Raw genomic sequence first — 20,559 nt, forward strand, 5'->3', positions numbered from 1 at the left:
CTGTTCCAATTGTGTGTCATTCACCTGCTGAGAGTCAAGCCTCTCAAGAACCTGGCAAACTTCCTCCTGTCCACTCCAAGACCTGCTGCACTGCTGCCCTTCCCTCAGCAGAGGATGTGCCCTTCCACTTCTCGAAAACAGACCCTCCTGCCACCCAAAGGCTGGAAACGTCCCCCCGCCCCTTTTGAGCCTTGCAGTAGTGTGTCCTGGGTCAGGTTGGACTGCCACTTACTAGCTATGTGACTGTGGGCAAGTCACTCAACTTCTGTGCCTCAGTGTTTTCATCTGTAAGATGGGATAATAATAGTATCTACCTCCCAGGTCTAAGAAAGTTAGTAAGATTGAGATGCTTAGAACAGACCTTTGGTCATCACATTCTCACTTTCCACCATAGTCATCTCCTTTCCCTTCTCCTGCCACTGTATTCCAGTCTCGTGGTTCAATCCGGGGAGCCACCAAAACCTGTGCCCCCACACTTACCTTCACTGGCAACTTTACTGCAAGGGGGAAGAGCTGTCTCCATTTCTGCAAATCTCATTAATTCCTCAGCTCCTGGTCGTGCTCGCTGGCTCCGGCTCTGCCCTCCCCCAGCCACTCCCGGAAATCGCTGCCAGTCAAGTCTCTAATGACTGCTAATTGCCGAGGCCAGTGCTATTCTTAGCCGCCCTGTCTGAGCAGCCAGGCATTTGGAGCTGCGGTCACGTATTCCTCTCCTTCCTCCATCACCCACCCCCCAGCAATGCTAAGCACATTCAGAGCTTACTCTTAGCTATTTGTTCAGATGTTTTTACAAAGATAATTTCAGACACGGTAGCAGTCACCTGTGAGTCCCTCCCACTACCACCGCTCTTGGTCTGTCCCTCCAGAACATTACTTTTATACTACTAATGCATATGTGTGAACCCATAACCAATATGGGACATTTGTATGTTACGTTTTATGTAAATGATAACCTATCACTTTTTTTTTTTTTTTGTCTTTTTGAGACAGGGTCTCACTATGCAGTTCAGGCTGGCCTTGAATCCACTTTGTAGCCCAGGCTGTCCTCGAACTCACAATGATCCTCCTGCCTCAGCCTCCTGAGTGCTGGGATTACAGGCGTGCACCACCACGCCCGGCTAACCTATCACTTCTTGAAAAGCTTTGTTTTTTAAAGTAGTACTTTTCAGTGAACGCATTGTTAACCCAGTAGGGTGTCCATGGAGGATGCTTGACCAGACAGGGTAGAAGGTGCATTTGGGTTTTCAGACGGGCTTCCTTATAGCTAGGAATCACTTTTGAAAATGCCCGTCCACCTACTTGGGTCCAGCTTTGCCTTGCATGGCTCCTGGCCTGCAGCTGTGTCCAGCTGGCTGAGGCAACAGTTCAAGGAGTGACCTTGCCTCTCTGGGCCGGGGTCGGCCAGTCCTTACCCCTTGGCACTGCTCCCAGCAGCAGCCCCTCAGTCCTGGGAGGCACTTCCTTTGCAGCCTGACACACACAGGTCAGGGAGAGCTCTGCTGTTCACCGGGCCTTGCAGCCCCTCGCCCAGCAGGCCCAGCTGTGGTGGAGAGAATAGGGCCGGGAAGCAGCACAATCTGGGGCCCAGGATCATACTGGGGCAGGTGGAGGTCAGGGAGCTGTGGAAGAGCTGTAACCAGGGTGCTGCAGGTGTACAGCCGGAGGATGGCCACAGAAGCATGCCACAAGGGTGCTGGGCAGGAGGCAGGTGGCATAGATGGTCACCAGCACGGCCAGCATGCACACAGCCCTCATGGACGGCGCAGGACCCGGTGGGGAGTCTGATGCTCACGGTGACCAAGAGGATGGGAGCCGGTGGCAGTTAGCTCTGCAGCGTGTGCAGTGCCCGGGACCAGGGAGTGAGACTGAGCTTCGCTCTTCCTGTAACAAACCCGAGAGACTGGTATCAAACAAGCAGAGCCTCCGGGGTCAGCCTTCTGCCGCTGTGACAAAGCACCGGACATACACAGCTTAAAGGAAGAAAGGTTTCTTCTCGCTCGCTCCCTGGTGTGCTGGCTCTGTTGCTCTAGCTCTGTGGTGAGGCAGAAGCATCGTGGCAGAGAGATGTGGCACAGGAAGGCTGCTTGCCTCACAGCCGCCAGGAAGCAGCACAAGCAAGGAAGGGCCCGAGGAAAGTTAAACCCTTCAGAGTCACGCTGCAGTGGCCCACTTCCTCCCACCGCCCCGCTTCCGCAGGTTAACCCAGGGATGAGGTTAGTGACCTCAGGACTCAGCCACCTCTCTCGGGTCTCTTAGTCAGTCAAGCTGACAATCAAGATGAACCACTCCACCTTCGGCCGGCCTGAGAGAGCTGTGGTCAGAGGCCCAGCTCAGCGCACCGCCTTCAGGAAGCTGCTGAGCACACAGGCTGAGGGAGGGGGGATGGAGCAGGCTGATGCGGCAGGCGGTGGCCCTGAAGTTTCAGTCTCCTGGAGGAAGTGCTAGTTCACGCAAGGGGCCAGGCTGAAGATCAAGAGACAGTCAGCCATGACCAGGCCACCAGGCCCGCTGTGATGGACGTCCGGGCCGGGCGGGGAGGCAGAGGGTAAAGAGGGCCACCTGCTCCCCATCAGGCCCAGGGCAAACTCCGCACCCGGGACTGTGCCAAGAAGGCAGACAGTGGGGGAAGCCGTGGGAGGCAGGGAAGCCAGGCCTCTCCTGGGGGCCCCAGCACAGTGGTGAAGGCGGAGGGAGGGAGGAAGCTGCAGCGAGGAGCGGAGAGGTCAGGCTGGAAAATTCCCTGGGCTCTCGGGTCAGGGACCTGTGAGAGGATTCTGGAGCCTTAGCCCTGTGTGAGTGTTCAGGGAAGGTGAGATGAGCGTCCCCATCACTGGCCGCCACAGCGACTTGACACTTGGTTTTCATTGGTGAGGAAGACCCGGCGTTGATCCTGTAGCCCTCCCTCCACACGGGGGCTCCCCTCTGCCGTCATGTCCCTGGCAGAGGGGAGCAGGCTCAGTGGGGTAAGATGATGCTCAGGAATGGCTGACGTGGGAGGAGAGCCTGGCAGGGGTGAGGCGAGGATATTCACTGGCCCGGGTGCTCAGGTGTTAACTTCCTGAAGGCTGGAGCTGGTCCCAGCGACCTGGCTCTCAGGGTCACGCACTCTTATGTGTAGGGGCCGAGTGGCGTCTCCTGCCCTACCAGTGCTGGCTGCAGGGACTCGAGCCAGCAGTGCGGTGTCCTGGGAGGAGGTGAGGAGCCAATCAAGACCTCCGCCATCCTGCTCATGGCCTCCAGCAACCAGGGCTGTTCGTGCTCTGTCTGCCCGCAGTGCGTCCTAAGCCCGCTGCGCGTCCCAAGCCTCCTGCCGTCCAACCTTCAGTTGCACCCAGACCCCTGATGGTTCCAAAGTCTGTAGTGACCCCAGGGCTGTGTACACGATGAAGTGTCCCTCAGGGAGAGGGCTCCCTGCTGAGTTTCTACTGCCACGGCATGCGATCCTGGGGGCTTCTCCCCCAAACAGGGCCATGCTGAGTCCCCCGCCAGCATTCGCTGCAGAGCGGAGAGCGGGACGTGGGCCCTGAACAAGGTACAAGTGCTGCCCCGCCAGGAGGTGTTCTTTTGAGCTTACAGCTGGGCCAGTGGGTGTGGATAAGGTCTCTGGCTCCTGATAGACGGGGCTGTGGTGGTTCAGAGGCTCCAGGGCCTGACATCTCCTGCCCTCACCTCTGGCTCCGGTCAGCAGTCCGCCATGTGCTGCCAACACTGCCTCAGCCTTGGGCTTTCAGGCGATGCGGCCCCTGCCCCCTCCCAGGATCCTCCGGGCTTCGCTCCTACACCAGACTGGCACCTGACCAAGGCCAAGGGCAGAGGGGCGGTGACCACAGCAGAAGCAGAGGCTCCCACACCTCTCTGGGCCTTGTCATAAAATCGGGTGCTTCTTGGAGAGCTTGAGGATCATGTGAGCTCATGTGTGTGACAACTTCCAGGGGACGCCCTGGCACAGGGCTGAGGGTCCGAAAAAGAGAAGACACACTCACGCTTTCCTGTTTTGGAGCAGGCCTTCCCTCACGCTACTTCTCTCCAGCCTGCTGGGCTGTGGCCTTTCCCCCAGGACGTTCGGGTTCTCCTTCCGCTCTGGCACAGAGCGGCACCCCGCATTGCCCCGGCCTAGGTGCCGCAGGCCTCTGTCCGGCTGCGTGGACCATGGGCATTTGGAGGAGGCCAGTGGTGTCCCTTCTTGGCTTGCAGGAGAGCAAAGCCTTGGGGTACAGAGGCGAGGAAGGTGCCCCATCCAAGGCCAGAAGCAGCGCAGCGAAGTCAGATCCCTGTGCTGTCATCCAAGCTGTGAGCCACCAGGCTGCGGTCACGGGCACGGGGTTCAGGTTCTTTTTTCTACAGGAAGCTCTGCCTTCAACCTGTTCTATGCAGACCCAGCTTGTGCACTGCCAGGTGACCTTCCCCACCTTCCCCACCCTCTCACTGAGGTCCCAGGGCGAGCTTGGACCACCCACTGCTGCTTCTGGGCCCCTGGCCCTAAGCCGTGTCAACAGCGCTTCACATTGGGTAGGGTGTTTTGTATTGTAACATTCTTGTGTTTCCTACAGTAGCACAAATCGCTTCTGTTATTTTTTTTGTTTCGTGTTGTGTTTGTTTGTTTTTTTCCAGTACCAGGTATTGAACTCACAACCTCACACTTGCCAGGCAGGCGCTGTGCCACTGAGCTAAATCCCCAGCCCCGCTTCTGTTACTTGGAAGGAAGCTCAACAGAAGTGTTTTTTTTTTAAGTTGTGTTAAATCAACCAACCAACCAACAAGTAACTACAGTCACTCGGTGCCCCAATACCCCGACACAGCTCGTCACCGGAGCACGGGGGTCAGACCCCAACAGCCTTCGTGTGTGCTGGCCCACGGGCTCTCACCTACCAGGAGCCTTCGTGATTTTATTATGATTTGTGTGTGTGTGTGTGATACTGGAGATTGAACCCACATGCTCTGCACTGAGCTGCACCCCAGCCTGCTGTATCCTTTTTTTATTTTGAGACAGGATCTTGCTAAATTGCCCAGGCTGAGATGGAACTCGCAACCCTCCTACCTCACCAGGAGCCCTTACTGAGGGTCTCCCTGAAGGCAGGCAGGTGGCCTGTGGGGACAGAGGGGTGGGGCGCCACAGCCCTGGCCAAGCCCGAGGGGCTGGTGAGTGTTAAGGGAAAGGGGGGCTGCTAGCACCCCACGAGCCTGGCATCCCTGGCTGAGAGTGGCAGGGGGTGGACGACATGGTCAGGGCCTGGCAGGGGCATCCCGAGGTGCTCAGCAGCCAGCCGTGCAGAGCAGCCGTGGAGATCAGGAGGGTCGCTTGGCGGGGTGGCTCTCACGGCACTGAGGCACACCCTGGCTGCTTCGGGCCCACAGCGAGAGGGTCACCCCAGGGGCTTCTTGCGGGCGGGGTCCTGAGTCACAGACAGGGCCACAGAGTCTTGTGCCCGCTCCCACATGTACCTGTGGGGACACAGATGGGCAGGGCGTAGGCAAGGCCGGGCCTTGAGGACCCCAAGGCAAAGGGGGCAGTCACGAATGTAGGGGAAAGGCCTCCCACGCACTCACGGGGTCCCAGCTGGCACCAGGAGGCTGTCATCAGGGGCCAGGCCCACGTGCTGTCCCCTCATGGTCACCACTGAGGAACCCTCCTGTGAAAGAAAAGGAGAGTCCAACGGCTGTCAGGCCTCCACACCCGCCTGGAGGTCCCGGGTCTGCCTCACAGGGGAGGCTGTGGGAGCTGCGGGCCCAGGAGCAGACCCATCCCCAGGGACGGGAGCTTGTGCCGCCCGATCCCAGGCCCCACGTGCCAGCTGCCACAGCCACACGTCCACGGCCTCGCCTGGACCTTTGCTGCTGCCTCGTCCATGGGCGATGACCTGATGGGAGGTAAAACAGACTTTTCTGGTGCTTCCCGCCCCACACAGGAGTGGACTTTGACCCCGGCTGGCCCCTAGACAGCAGGCTTGAGGGGGCCTGGGGTGAGGGCGGCACCACCAGGAGCAGAGACAGGGCCTGGGAGGAGGCCGCCCTGTGCACACCTGCCCCTCACGTGCACAGGGGCCCGAGGCGCCTCTCGTTGTGCCCGCCCGGGCACACGGTCTCACAGCCCCCAGCTCACCTCCCTCCCTCCCTCCCTCCCTCCCTCCCTCCCTCGGGTGTTGAAGCTGCACAGCGGGTGGGAGGGGAAGAGGCGAGGCTGTGGCTCCGGGACTGCGGGGCCCATCCCCCGCTGCCCTAGCGGACGGGGTACTGTGGGCGGGAAGTGGGAGCAGCAGGGGCAGCCGAGTGCGAGCTGGCTGTGGCTGTGACAGTTAGGGAGGGCTCGTGGTGCAAGTGTCCCTGGGACCCAGAGGCAGGGCAGGCCTGTCCCAGCGAGCAGTCCCCACCCCCGGGACCGATTCTAACTGCACCGGTTGTAGGGGAGCAAGCCAAGGCAGGTGAGCATAGTGCTCCCCTCACTCCGCCTCCTGGTCAGTCCCACGGTGCTCAGACGCGCACTCGGGCCTCTTCCCTCCCCGCTGGGTGAAGCCCCGCTGCCTCTGGGACGAGCCCTCCCCCCTTGCACAGCTCGGCGGACCCCCAGGAGGAGACCATCCCCAGGACGCAGGCGGTGCCACCCTATGGGGCCCCACAGACCTGGGCCTGCCTGCCGGCGCCCCGCAATTACCAATCCAGCTCGCGTCTGCCCCACCCTGGTCTTACCAGTCCCAGCAGCCTGCAGTGCGAGGCTGACCCAGCGGCCTCCGTGCTCCCCGCCCAGAATGCCCTCCACCTTCCTCTCTTCCTTTTGCAAACTCCCACGCGGACTTTACAGCACTCCTTGTGCTCACCTCCTCCTCCGGGCAACCTTCCTTGACTTCTCTCCCAGCCAGGATTTGAGATCGGTTCTCAGTTCCTGGGGTCGCTGGGGACACCCTGAGCGGCCCAGGGCTGCATTACCTGGGTCTCATAGGTGTCCCCAAATAGGCTGAGAGATGTGCCCTCCTGTAGCTCTCTGCGGTGACCATCCAGCCAGGCCTCCAGGGACATGGGCTCCATGACCGAGCGCGTGCTCAGAGGGAACGGCGGCTCCTTGGGCAGCTGGTCTGCACCATGCACAGCTAGGTCAGTGTCCTCGGCACTCAGCCCGCCCAGTCCCACAGGGCTCAGATTCCCACACTCAACTGCCAGCTCCATGACCAAGCAGGGTACTGTCTTAATACCCTGGGTACTGGGCAGAGTGCTCCAAGAGCTCTTCCGGGGCCCGATACAGACCCATCTCACTGTGTATGTCGGGGGGAGGGGGTTGCCATGGCCTCACCAGGGCTGGGCTTTCCTGTCCTGTACTGCTCTGAGCGGAAGAACCTGCAGGGACAGACCCGTGCTTGAGACTCATGCACTCCCACTCTTCCCCTCCCAGCCCTGTGGGAGCCCCTCCTCTGCCCCACCCCAAGGGGGAGACTTCCCCCAGGTTGCAGCCCCTAGGGTGCTGCTACAGAGCCTCAGGGCAGGGAGGGACATGCACCAGGCCCGGGCTCACTCTTGGATGATGGGGGCCAGCTGCGTGCCAAGGTCCTTGCAGTGGAACCACTTCTCATACAGGATGTCCACGGTGTCCCCCACGTAGTACCTGCGAAGCAGAGGTTACCGCTTGTGTCTAGATGTCCCCCCAAAGCCTCATGCGGTCACAGGGGGAGACTTTCGGAGGTGCCTGGATCTAGGGTGTGTGATGCAGGGATTAAGGATGCGATGCTGGGATTAAGGGTGCCCCACCCTGCAGGTGAGCGCTAGGTTGGGCAGCCTGGATGGAACGTAAGGGACAGAAAAAGGGTGGTTTTTATTGCTTGCTGTTTGCTGCCTTGTTGCCTTCTGCCTCCCCTGCTTTGAACTGAACTGTTGTCTGAACTGTTTCTCCTCTACGATGCCCCTCTGCCAGGCCGCCCTGCCTTGGAGCCAGCTGAGTATGGACTGAACCTCTGTAAACTGTGAGCTCAATAAACCTTTCCTCCTTTAACTTTGGGTGTTGGGTATGTTGTCTCAGCAATGAGATAAGCAACTACGACAGCAGAGGTTCCCCATCTGCGCTTCAGTGCAGCCCCACTCAGGCCTGGCTTTGCTTGTGGGTGTCTGGGCCCTGGCACTGAAGAACCTGGTGCCTGTTTTCCCTCCTCTGGTGCAGCCCAGTGTTTGATTTTCCCACACACCTTTTCCAAAGCCCACCTGTGCCCCTTCACAGAGCCGAGAGGACTCCGAGGCTCAGGGACGCTGGGCGCCGTGGCAGGGATTACACAGGCCCTCACGGCCAAAGCAGGCCGGACTGAAGACAGTCTTAGGAGTTTAGACAGCATCCGAGCCAAGTGTGTTCTTCCAAGAGGAAGCTGAGGTTGAGCCTGAATCAGGACTGGTGGCTGGCCGCTCTCAGAGTAACCAACTCCAGCAGCCAGCATGCGGGATGTCCCCAGCGAGGGTGTCTTCTCTCAGGTCCTGATTGCCCTTGAGAACTGGAGCAAAGCCCTGGGCCCCTTTGTGAGGTGGGCCTGTGTGTACACATACTGCCTTCAGCAGGCCACCGGAGCCTCACCGGGGCAGTGCCCTCGCCCTTGGCCTGAGGAGCCCCTGTGCCTGGCAGGTGTCAGGAGCTTCAGTCAGCTGACTCCCAGGGCCCAGTTCTGCCTGCTCTTTAGCCCTCAAGGAAGAGAAGCTGTCCTGCCAAGGGACTCCGTTTACAGACATGTGGCATACACCCACCTGGCGCCCTGAGTTCGCTCTGATGATGGAGCTGGCTACTAGGAGGCTTCATAATGGGATTGCAGGGCCCTCTGGGAATTGCTGCTGGAGTGGTATTTTAATGTTGAGTTCTGGCTTTTATTAAAGGTCAAAGCAGCCAGATAAATCCATTATTGAATTTGCTGTAAAATGTTATTGAGGCCACTGTCCTCACATCACTGGAAGCTGCCTCTATAAAGCCCTTTTGCTTGGAGAAATTCCTCTTAAACTTCAAGGCCTGGTATCTGTCTCTATAAGAGGCTAAGAGCAGATTACTATGCAGTAGACTATTATGCAGCCATTAACGCTGTGTGGTTGTTTTATTTTTTGGTGGTGCTGGGGATTGAACCCAGGGAGTGCTCAGCTACATCAGCAGCCCCTTTTTGAGACAAGGACTCATTAAGTTGCCCAAGTTGGCCTTGAATTTGTCATCTTCCTGCCTCAGCCTCCCATGTACCCAGGATTATAAGCCCAGCAACATTTTATTTTTAAAATTTAGTAACATGAGAATTATTCACGAGTTTTTTAAAATTAAGAAACAAATAAAAAAATAAAATTAAGAAGCAAAACTCACCCTCATGTACATAGTAACAAGGCTGCAATGTTGTCAGGTATAGACATGCATAGAAAAAACCAAGATGGAAGTCTAGGTGCTTCTTTAGGTTTCCCTTAGGCTTCTCTTGTTTTCCCTTTTTTATTATTCTTGTTTTCTTGAGATATAATTCACATACCATGAAATTTGCCCTTTTTTATTGTAAGTAATTTTAATTTCATTCATTTTGCATTTCTGTACCTTTCCAGATTTTGAAAGTGAATGTGGATGACTTTGGTCATTTTAAAAAAAGAAGATTTAAAATTGTCCCTTGTAAGCCAGGCAGGGTGCTGCATACCTGTAATCCCAGCACTCAGGAGGCTGAGGCAGGAGGATCATTGTGAGTTGGAGACCAGCCTGGGCTACAAAGTAAGCTCAAGGCCAGCCTGAACTGCATAGTGAGACCCTGTCTCAAAAAGGAAAAAAATGTCCATTGTAACAGAAGATGAGGGCTAAAGAATTCTGATTCCAGTAACTTGATGAGAAACTTTAAAAAAAACGTTAAGGGGCTGGGGATTTAGCTCAGCAGCACAGCGCCTGCCTGGCAAGCACAAGGTCGTGAGTTCGATTCCCAGTACCGGAAACCACCCCCCCGAAAAAAAAAATTTAAAACTCTTCATCTTCAGCTAGATCTTTGGTCCCCTGACCTTCAGGGGTCTCCTTGGTTCGGAGGCTGACGGTCAGGGGCACGGCTCTGGAGTCAGGGTGCACCCTGGGCCTGTGTCCTTCCCCTTCGTGGTGCTGACTCTATGCCTGGCTCTGCGGCCTGGACCCAGCTTCTCCTTTCTCTACACAGAGGAGCTATGGTAGCAAGCTCCACGCTGGCAAACTCATCTCCCTGCGTGAGTTTCTTCTCCAGTAAAGTACGGACACTATGGTACCTACCCTGGGCCCATGGGCGCACTCAGTGGATAAATACACACAAAGGCCCCCGGCCAGGCACCTGGCCCGCAGCAAGTGTCAGCCCCATGTCTGGGGCAGAGACACAGCCAGAGAGGCCCTGGCAGAACTGATCCCTGGAGGCCGAGGCAGGAGGGCGCAGCCGTGTTTTGGCTGGGTGGGTCCCCCTGGGTCCTCCTTCCCTCCCAGCAGACCTCATGAGAAAGCAGAGGTTCTGACTCAGGCTGTGAGAGCTCCCTTGCTCCCTGTCCACCGTGCCCTGTCAGCCAGCAGACACATGCAGGCTCTCCCCAGCACCCTGCCTCCACGCCCTCCGCTCTCCGTGGCCGGGAAGTGCTTTCTTGAGTCTGCCTAGGATTCTCTCTGCTGTGGTTTGGAGATGCACCCCTCTGCCCACCCCTGACTCCAGGGACAGAAGTTACCTGAGCCCATCCAGCTCTGTCTCTAGCCGCGTCCGCTCAATCACCAGTCCCATGGTGTTGGCAAACCTCTGTGGGGAGTGCGGCACCCTGGCTGGCAGCAGGAATATCTACAGGGGGAGAGCAGGGGCCCACAGGGCTGCGACCCCTTACAGGGACCTCAGGGCCTGCAGCACCCGGGCACCGCTGCTGACCCACAGGCACCAGGGACCACCCCCGCCCTCTCTGGGCCTGCTCTCTGCCAGCCTCTTGCCCTGCTGGGAATGTCACACGGTGCTAAGGACAGGGTGGGGCAGTCATGCACAGGAAAGGGACAGAGAGGGGCAGGGCCTTGGTCAAGGGGTAGCAGCAGGGCGAGTTCTTTGCTGCCCGCCGCTGGGTCCACCTCACCTCTCCCTGCCGAATGACCACATCCCGGTGCTTCCCTTGCTCCAGGACGCGGAGAACCATGTTCCCTTCCAGCTGGTAAAACACCTGTGGAGCAGCAAAGAGCCTGGGACTCTTCCTCTTCCCTCTTCCATGTCCTTAGCCACCACCAGGCCTTGGGTTCTGACCAGAACCTGAGGCACTTCCCAAAGGCCGTCTCTCTCCCCTGAGGCCTCACTCCCCTGACCCAGGAGACAGACAGGAGGGCTAGGGTCACATAGGGACCACGTCTCAAACAAGCAGGGAATGGTGCAAATACCCAGCCTGCAGCAGCAGGTTCAGGGCACAGAGCAGGAGACTGAGGGAGAAGCGCACCGGAGAATTCCAGGGTACGGAATTCCCGTATACTGTGGGTCAAGGGCTGTCCCAAGTACTTTTCTGTACATTATCAGAAATCTTTATGGGCAGATGGGGTGGCCTATGCCTGTAATTCCAGAACAATGTGAGACTGAGGCAGGAGGATTCCAAATTCAAACCCTGCCCGGGCAATTTAGCGACTAAGCGAGAACTTGTCTCAAAATTTAAAAAAAGAGTTGTAGCTCAGTTCACTTCCCAGTACTGAAAAACAAAACAAAAAAACTTTACAGCTATCTCCAAGGGTAGCCAATACTGCAGGAAAAAAAAAAGTTGAGGCCCAGAGGGTAAAGCATCTTGGCCAAGGTCATGGGCTGCTTCACCCCGGAGCTGCAGCTGGGGCAGGAGCCTGTGTGTGGCTCTGGGGCCTGTGTTAGCTCCTCTGGCCCCTGAGGTGCCCGGGCGTGGGGCGCTGTGGAGGTCAGAGCCGGGGGTGGGTGGGGGCTGTGCTCCCTCTGGGGCTCCTTCCCACATCTGTCCTCTTCCATCCTACGTCCCCATTACCCCCATTAGTGTATTAATGAGATCACCCCATGAAGGAGGAGGAGGGGAAGGCGGTGGGCGGGGAGAGAGGCCCGGCTTTCCCTCCCCTGGTTACATGTTGCACAGGCATTAAAGCTGCAGTTGAGGGCTGGGGATTTAGCTCAGCGGCATAAACGCCTGCCTGGCAAGCGCAAGGTCCTGAGTTCAATTCCCGATACCACAGGAAAAAAACAAACAAACAAAAAAAGCTGCAGTCGAATGGTCAAAGGTCTTTTAACAATAATAATAATAATTATTATTATTATCATGTGAGGGATTAGAAGAGGTAAAGGCTCCAGTCGCATCGAAGAGAGACGCGGGGAGCACGAGAAAGCGGAGAAGCACAACCCTGCAGCCTGCCACGGGCTCAAAGCGACCCTCACACACTCGCACTTCACACCCGTAGCCCTGGGACCCAGTCATCCACCTCCAGAACGCGGCGCAAGGCCTTGAAAAGGGCGCCCCCTGGTGCTGCGTATTCACATTCCAGGTCAGACAACCTGGCCCTCTGCTCTGCGGACCGCTGTGGGCCCTTGGTCAGCTCGGTTAGCCTTTCTGTGCCTCAGTTTCCCCATCCACAACATGACAGAATCGACTCACAGCCCTGCTGTGAAGCCTGCCCAGCAATCTGTACACACAGCTACTCAGCACATAGCACAAGCACTGGGTAGACCTCAGTCAGCATCAGCGATGGCAGGAATTGCAAAAACAAGGCTAAAAATATTAAAACTAAAAATAATAGGGGAAATTTAAGTATTTGATGGGAGATTCAAAATATGAGATTCTATGCAGCCATTCAAAACTTTGCCTTTGTCAGACATGGTGGCACATACCTATAGTCCCAGCACTCCAAGAGGCTGAGGCAGGAGGATCTCAAGTTCAAGCTCAACCTGGGCAATTTAGCAACTTAGTGAGACTCTGTCTAAACTTTTAGAAAAGGGCCGGAGATGTAGTTCAGTGTAAAGTCCCCGGGCTCAATGCCCAGTACCACCAAAACCAAACTAAACCTGTACCTCTGAATAACTACCAATAAAAATGGAAAAATGTTATCGTTATGCGGTTGGTGTAGTGCTAATGCCTGGCATAGGTACTGTGCTCACAGAGGCTCTGCCTGAGTGGTGAGGTTATAAATGAGGTAAGCATTTTTTGTTCTACATTTCTCATGTTTTCTACAATAAAACATATTTACTTCCATTATTATACATACGGCAAGAAAAAACCCCCAGAGTCGGATGTAGTGGCACACACCTGTAATCCCAGCACTCAGGAGGCTGAGGCAGAAGGATCGTTGTGAGTTCAAGACTAGCCTGGGCTACAAAGTGAGCTCAAGGCCAGCCTGAACCACATAGCAAGACCCTGTCTCAAAGAGACCAAAAAACAACAAGAGCAAAAAAAAAACTCTACCCACAGTTCCCTTAGAAGGAGCCACTGAACATGCCCATCCTCCTCCCCAAGCTGTGAGGAAACCTGTGTTTGTGTGTATGAGTGTGTGTGTGTGTTGTGTGTTCGTATGTGTCAAGAGAGAGGGGTCCCAGAGTTCTGGGGAAAAGGGGCATCTGCAGTGATGTCTGGGCCAGATTCAAACCCTCTCTAGACAGGCTATAGGGTATTAGTGGCCGTGGAAAAAAACAAGAAGGCTTTGGAACTGTCCCATATGGTCCCTACCAGAGGCCTTCCAGGTGATGAGGGCCAGGCCTGGCCTGGAGCAGAAGGCAGATCACCGAGGGCAGCGCGAAAGGTATGAAACTGCTGAAGTACACAACGTTCAGAGGCCTGTGGAGAGGCGGGAGGTCAGCGGTACCACGCCCTCCAGCGGGGATGAGCTATAGAGTCCGGCTTGGGGGCCCGGGAAGGCTCTAGGCAGTCAGATGGAGAGGAAGTGCGAGGGGAGTGAGGGACCAGGCCCACCGAGCACCCGGCATGGCCACGGTCCCATGGGCAGCTTGGAAAGGTTCGGAGAAGGCACACACTCCATCTGTCCGGGATGGCATGGCTTGTGAGTGGTCGTCTGCCCCGAAAGAAGGAGGGGGCTCAGTGGGCTCAGAGCGGTGGCTGGTGGCACTGGGATTCCTCCAGGGAAAGGAGCGGGACCCTGGCGGGGCTGTCACAAAGGCCACAGCTCAGCAAGGAGGAAAATCGGGCTCAGTCAGTAAGAGGTGTGATTTGAACCCAGGTCTGAGCAACTTCTCAGGTTCTAGCTGGGTTAGGACAGGCAGGGACAGAGAGGACGCTATCCAGCTCCGAGGCCACCCAGGACCTGTGGCACGTATGGCACCCTGTCCTCCTACTGGGTAGGACCACGCCATCAAAACGCCCCGCCCAGCCAGGCTCCTGACCACCTGAGTGTCCTTCCAGAGCGAGGACACCTGCACAGCCAGCCCTGCTCCTCACTCAGCCGCCAGCCAGGACTCGCCCCTCTCCGTCTGCCTGCCCGCGGGGCCTCTCCAGGCCGCGGTGGACACACAGCCACTGGCAGCAAGGACGGCCCAGGAGATGGGAGTGGGGCCCAGGGTGAGAAGGAGGCGGGGAGATGTGGAAGAGACAACAGGGCCACCAGGGCGAGCCTGCCTGGGGCAAGGGAAAGACAGCCGTGCCTTGCCCACCACACCAGGCCCGACCCCTCTCCTCTCTGTCATTTCCACAGAAGAAAGTGGTCCCCAGGGAGGAGTGTCTGTGAGCAGGGCGCCTGCAGAGGGGCAGGGCCCAAGCGGGGACGCGGGGCCCGGAGCCCATGGTTCCTCTGCCCTGTGCCAGGTTTGCTGGCACACGCTAGGTACCCAGTGTGAGTATATGCTGCCCGAGTGATTCCCCAGTGCCCGCTGCCGTCCCAGGCCATGGGGAGACCCCAGCAATGGTGGCGGAGGCTGGCCACCGAGCTGAACTTTGCTGCCCGAACCTCCCTTAAGATGACGGTGGCCTCTCTATCGATCTTTTCCCACTCAAGCCTGTTTGCTGGGAACCTGTCTGTCTCCCCAGCGGGAGCCAGTGCTCGCTTTCTGTTTTATTTTTGTCTATATATTTTTGGTTAGGTAGTAGAGAAATAGAGTTCAAAATTCAAGGTGCAGAAGGGCGCTCAGCGCAGTCCCTACCCCCACCCCCAGTCACACAGGCCGAGCAGCCTCTAGGTAAGGAGGGGCCGCCCAGCCCCAAGCCAGCGGCTCATGGCCCTCCGCCCCTGCCACTGCCCAGCCCCTGCTCCTCCTCCCGCATTCCCCTCCAGGTCCCCGAAGCCCCTCCACCTCAGCCCAGCCTACCGCCACGCTGTGTTCCTGGACTTTGACCCTGTCTGCAGGGGGAGAGGACCTGGCGGCTGGCTTCGGAAGGGGAGACCGAGGTCCGCTAGTGCTGGTGGCTCCCTTGGAGGCCAATAGTGTAGCACAGAGCTTGGGATGGGGAGTGCTGAGGTAGGGACAGCCTGTGCGTCCCAGGGTGGATGCCCCACTGCTACAGCTGTCACCCCCAGGAGCAGGGCTGGCCCTGGAGCTCCTCCTGCCAAAGACCCTGGCTCATCCTTGAGAAGGCTGCCGAAGGTATCGCTGGCACGCCCAGCAGTTACCCCGTGACTCCAGTTGTGCCCCTCCCGCTGCAGTCACCTGTCCCAGCCTCCAGTCCACGGGCTCTGGCCCTGGCGCAGAACGTGTCTCCTCCCCCAGGGACCCAGGGCTGAGCTGGGACGGGCGCACCCACAGCCTACCTCCTCGCCCTCCTCGATGTGATAGTCCTTCCTGGTGTTGGGGCCGCCAACGAACATGATTTTGAGCTGCTCCTGGTGCCTGCAGTGGAGGGGCAGGGGGAGGTCCGGAGTGAGCAGGGAGGGGGTACAAGGCCTGTGGGGGGCGGGAGGGGCCTGGTACCCTTGGGAGCAGAAGCAGGTCTCTGTGCCCCACCCTCAGCCCCAGCTGTCTGGGACTGTGTCCCCATATCTTGTAACCCAGGGGGGCGCAGCATGGCAGTGGGTTTATGGCTTCACCTGGGTCCCTGGGCTGTGTGCAGGGTCTCCAGTTCCAGGAGTGCGCAGTGGAGCCCCGCCCCATGCCATCTGGTTATGAGACCCTCTCCTCTCCACTGGCTGGGAAGGCCTGACTCGGGAGTCAGGAGACTGTGACGTCTAGCAGGGACCTCAGATAGCACTGAGGCAGTGTGGTGTGTGTTTAAAAGTACAGGTGCTGCAGGCCAGCCTGCTGGGATGAATTTGGCTCTATCAACAACCTCAGGCATGTTACTTGACCTTGCTGGCCTCAGTTTCTTCATCTGCAAAATGGAGAGACAGCTTTTCATAGAGTTTAAATGGATTCTGTAAATTTGTATCTGGAGGCTCTCAGAACAGTGCCTTGGGTATGGCAAGCACTGTTTAAAGTGTGCTAACATAAAGACACCTAATGCAACCCTCTTGTCGCAGCTGACTTTACAAGCTCAGAGAGGGTCACATAGCTAGAGTGACAGAAGCAGTACCCTTCTCCCAAGGGTACAATGGCTCAACCCCTGTCTCCTGTTGGGGTGGTGTCACCTTTTACAGGACAAATATCTCTGCACTTCCGGCAGGAACACAGCCACCCCCATGGCAGGGTTTGGTGGGGTGAAGCGTGGGCACTGAAGTTGCTAAGCATGGGCTATGCCCACGGGGCCCAAGCAACAGCGGGTGGGGGGCCAGGCCTTTCCTGGGGCGGGAGTATCACCAAGGACAGGCAGAGACCATTCATACACCCAGATCTCTGCGGCAGAGAGGCCGCCCGTATTGATGGTGAGCTATGCTGGCAGTGAGGGGCTGGGGGCCTGAACCCCACACTGAGACTGGAGGTCCTTGCCAAGTGTCCTCTCTCCTGTGAGCTATCTTCCAAGCCCAGGGCTGGGGACATAGTGACCTCTTTTGGGGGAAGCGGGGGCCAATAATCAAGAAACACACATTCCCACCCATGCCCTGAAGTTTGAAAAGATGGTGGAGGTTATCTGGCAGGAGGCAGCTGGCACCGGGCAGTTCTGAGCCTTCGGATCTTAAAGCTGTGTGCGACGGAGAGGCGTTCTGAGGTGCTTGGGGAAGGACAGCTCAGTACAGAGGTCCTGAGATGGGAAGGTGCATGGTCCTAGTGGGTGGGGCTGGTCTCGGGAAGGATTTGAGAGGGCTGGATTAGAAAGTGGGGCTCAGCCAAGGAGTGAGGTCTTGGCCTAAGGGAACCAGGGAGAATCTGAACATTTTTTTTCTTACATCAGCTCTACTGAAATATAATTTAGGCACATATGGAAAGTCCTCGCAAGTCCATTCCAGAATTATTTCAACCCACCAGTCAGAACAGTTAGCCAGATCATGTCCCTCCTCTGCTCAGAACACTCCCACAGCTGCTCATCTCTCGGGGCGTTACCGCTGACCCCCGCCCCCATCCTTGTGTGGAAGTCCTCAGACTGTGACCTCATTTAAAAGCAGGCTCCTTGCAGATGTTATGCTAGGATGAGCTTACACTGGAGCAGAGTGGGTCCTGCATCCAACAGGACTGAGGTCCTGTCACAGGCAGGAAGTGCGGACATGCCCCAACGGGGCAGAGCCTGTGAGAACGAAGGTGGATGGGCCACAAGCCAAGGGAAGTGGGGAGAGGCGCAGCTCAGACTCCCACCAGCCCCAGCGACCGCACACATGGAGATGGCGCAGTCCTCACTCTGCCCTGTGGCCGCCAGTCTGCCCGCCTTCTTTCCATCCCTTGTTTATTATTTATATTTGTTATTTCCCTGGGGAACATCAGCTTCCCACGCGGGTATTTCTGTCTGTTCCCTGCTGCATTCCCAACACCCAGGCCAGTTTGTCACCAATGACATCTGCTGACTGTGTATGGAGAGGACATGTGTCCCTGACCATGCTATGGGGCAGTGAGGCTGGGGGATGGGCAGCCAGGGTCGCCCGGGCTAGAGGTGAGCAGGGTACAAGTGGAGCAGTGGCCATGAACGCGGGAGGGACAGGTGGAGGGAGAGGGCGTTTGGGGGAGAAAATGTGGGACTCAGGATGAGAAACCTCCACTTCTCATCCATGGGCAGGGATGAAGCCAAGGAAGGAGGCAAAGGTGATGCTAAAGCTTCAAGCCTGCGGGGAGGGGTGGGACCACTGGGGGCAGAAGAGGTCCAGCTTTGAGAGATGTTGCCTGTTAGCCCTGGTGGTGTCGGACAGGTGACCAAGAGCAACCTTGGACTTTGGAGTCAAACTGTTGCACAAGCTTGAGTTGGGACCCTGTGAGGCAGGCGCTCAGCAAGAAAGTTACTTATTAAATCCCACCATCCGGGAATCCTGTGAGAATCAACGGAGGTGAGGACGCTGGGAGTCTGCGGCCGTGGGCGGGCAGTGAAGGGAGCCCTCCGGGCAGAGAGGACTCCTGGGTACGACAGATTCGGGGGATGTGGCCCAGATGTGGGAGCCGAGGGACTGGGGAGGGAGGAGACCACAGGGAGGGCTCTTTGGGAGAAAGATGGCGGCGGAGGCAGCACAGGAGGTGCCGGGGAGGGCGCTCCGTTGTGATTGTGAGTGTGTGTTCGTGTTCCAGTGCACACATTCGCACCTGCAAAGAGGCCCTGAGAAGAACAGTAAATCAAGGTCCCCCAAAGAGCGGATCCAGGACTTCACCCTTTGCCTGTGGCTTCCTGAACAGGGCTGGGGCGAGACACTCAGCTGTCCCCAGACCCAGGGGCTGTCCTTCCGGGCCCTGAAAGCCAGCTACGCAGTTGTTGAGTTTCCCCAAAGTGCACGGAAGCTGCTGGGGGCCACAGTCCCCAGAAAGAGGAACAGACCCAGGCGGAAGCCGAACAGCCGTCCTCACCGTCCTTGAAGCCCGGCGCCCTTCTGCAGGCTCCCGGGTCAGGGGACTCCCAGGGCGGGAAGGTGAAGGGTTCGCCCAGGCGCCGTTGGTGGGGACGGAGCGCTGGACATGGGGGTCCCGGGGACTCACATGAGCTTGTTGCAGACCGGGGGCTGGAAGGAGGCCCGGTTCTCCTCCACCCAGGTCTTCACGCGCACGCGGAGCTCCATGCTCCCGCCCGGCCGCTGCCTCTGGGCGCGAGTCCTGGGGGCCGCCGCGGTCGCGCGTGTCCTCCCGGCCGGAGGAGGAGCGCTCTGCCCAGCGCCTGCGGGCTCTCACCCGGCAGCATCCCGGAGGTCAAAGGGCGGAGCAACGCCCACCACGCGGGCTGCGAGCTTGGAGCCTGGAGGAGGGCGGGTCGGTTGGTCGGCAGGCCGGGGAGGAGCGACCAGGCCAGCGTCCCGGGGCGCCCCGCTCCCGAGTCTGCCCCTACTGGGATCCACACCCGTCCTGATCGTTTGTTCCCAGGCGTTCTGGCTGCGCCCCAGAGGATGCCCAGCGAGGCCCGGAAGAAATACTGTAGCGGGGAGGGTGGTGTAGCGGCGCACACGCCTGTAATCTCAGCACTCTGGGAGGCTGAGACAGGAGCAGGGAAAATTCGGGCTCGGCCTGAGAAACCCTATCTCAAAAGTTAAACGTAGAAAGGTCTGGGGATGTAGGTCAGCGCGGAGGCCTTGAGTTCGATCCCCAGTCCCGCAAACAAATGGACAAGCCAACCCAGAACCATAGCGGGGAGAACGCGGATCTGAAACCCGAGAGTCTGCGCAACGGTGTTGGCACGGGACTGAAGTCTCAGTTTTCTCATCTGGAAAACGGGAGGGATGCACCCGGCACAGAGGCTGCGGTGCGCGGGGAAGGAAAGTATGCGGCGGCCAGGCGGGATCGAGCCCGGCACCTTGCACCCCTCCTCGGCCCAGGCCCTGCCGTTGCAGCCCGCGGTCCACAGAGCGCTGCCGGGCAGGCGGGGAGGCAGAGGCAGCGCAGGGCTGCCGGAGCCGGCCAGGCAGGGACCCCGGGCGTCGGGGGCGGTGTCGGGGTAAGGGCACGGCCCTCTCCGCCAGGGCCCTAGCGGGCGCTGTTCTGCGCGCCTTGCTGTGCCTGAGCCAGGACTCGGACAGATGAAGTGGGCCTGGGTGCTGGAGCCCTGGGGAATCTCAGGATGCCGTGGAGGGACGAAGCTGTGCTAGATTATAGCCCTGGGAGGGGCCTTATCACGGTGGTCCTGGGGCGGGAGGTGGCGGTGTGCGGGGCGATCGCCACCTGCCTTTTCTCTCTTCCCCAAGCAGACTTTTTAGGAAAACTGGAGGAAGGAGTGGGCAACTGGTAGGTGGGGGAGAAGGAAAAGAGCCGAGGCTGCGACACCAGAATGGGGACTACAGAGCTGCAGAATCTAACTCCTTCAGCAGTTGTCACCGCCGCCCCTGCTCCCGGCTGCCTGAGCTGGGCTGCTTTTCTCCGCACTGGGGACATAGGGCTCCCAGGTGCAAGTCCAGACTCAGACAGAGAGGAGGCAGGCGTCCCACCCACCTGGCAAGGACTACCCTGTTCGCTGTCTACCACCTCATTCCCCCTTCCTTTTTGGTTATTTATTCAGCATATTTCAGCTGACCATTTCTTTCTCCAGTGTGGTTTGATGCCCAACTAATTCAAACCACCTATATTTTTCTGATCTACCAGTACTCAGAGGAGATGTAAACAATGACACGGGAAACACCAAGGATCGCTGGGTGTGGTGGCGCACGCCTGTAATCCCAGCACTCCAGAGGCTGAGGCAGGAGGATCATTG

The 20,559-nt window shown here is 58.0% G+C and overlaps 1 protein-coding gene across 2 annotated transcripts; it reads right to left on the minus strand.

Moving 5' to 3' along the window:
- Nucleotides 1-4,963: 4,963 nt before the first annotated feature.
- Haao (3-hydroxyanthranilate 3,4-dioxygenase) lies at nucleotides 4,964-19,049 on the minus strand. 2 transcript variants are annotated; one of them, XM_005390921.2, is made up of 10 exons: nucleotides 18,864-19,049; nucleotides 15,635-15,713; nucleotides 11,029-11,112; nucleotides 10,642-10,748; nucleotides 7,502-7,591; nucleotides 7,283-7,326; nucleotides 6,922-7,067; nucleotides 5,790-5,858; nucleotides 5,548-5,630; nucleotides 4,964-5,442 (listed from the first exon to the last, which is right to left on the minus strand). In XM_005390921.2, exons 1-10 carry the CDS (start codon nucleotides 18,941-18,943, stop codon nucleotides 5,364-5,366), a joined length of 861 nt encoding a protein of 286 aa, XP_005390978.1. In that variant the 5' UTR covers nucleotides 18,944-19,049; the 3' UTR covers nucleotides 4,964-5,363. The 2 variants fall into 2 exon arrangements, with proteins under 2 accessions (XP_005390978.1, XP_013373047.1); XM_013517593.1 differs by lacking the exons at nucleotides 10,642-10,748; nucleotides 11,029-11,112; nucleotides 15,635-15,713; nucleotides 18,864-19,049 and adding an exon at nucleotides 8,182-9,052.
- Nucleotides 19,050-20,559: the final 1,510 nt, after the last annotated feature.

The sequence above is a fragment of the Chinchilla lanigera genome, unplaced genomic scaffold (genome assembly GCF_000276665.1).
Source record: "Chinchilla lanigera isolate Chin_1 unplaced genomic scaffold, ChiLan1.0 scaffold00040, whole genome shotgun sequence".
Taxonomy (NCBI): Eukaryota; Metazoa; Chordata; class Mammalia; order Rodentia; family Chinchillidae; genus Chinchilla; species Chinchilla lanigera.

Excerpts from the sequence above, each read along its gene's own strand:
- Haao (XM_005390921.2), bottom strand. The coding sequence starts at position 18,943 with ATGGAGCTCCGCGTGCGCGTGAAGACCTGGGTGGAGGAGAACCGGGCC. Across the intron at positions 7,592-10,641 it reads ACAGAGCTGGATGGGCTCAG|GTACTACGTGGGGGACACCG; the intron begins GTAACTTCTGTC and ends TCTGCTTCGCAG. Across the intron at positions 5,859-6,921 it reads GGGACACCTATGAGACCCAG|GTCATCGCCCATGGACGAGG; the intron begins GTAATGCAGCCC and ends ACCTCCCATCAG.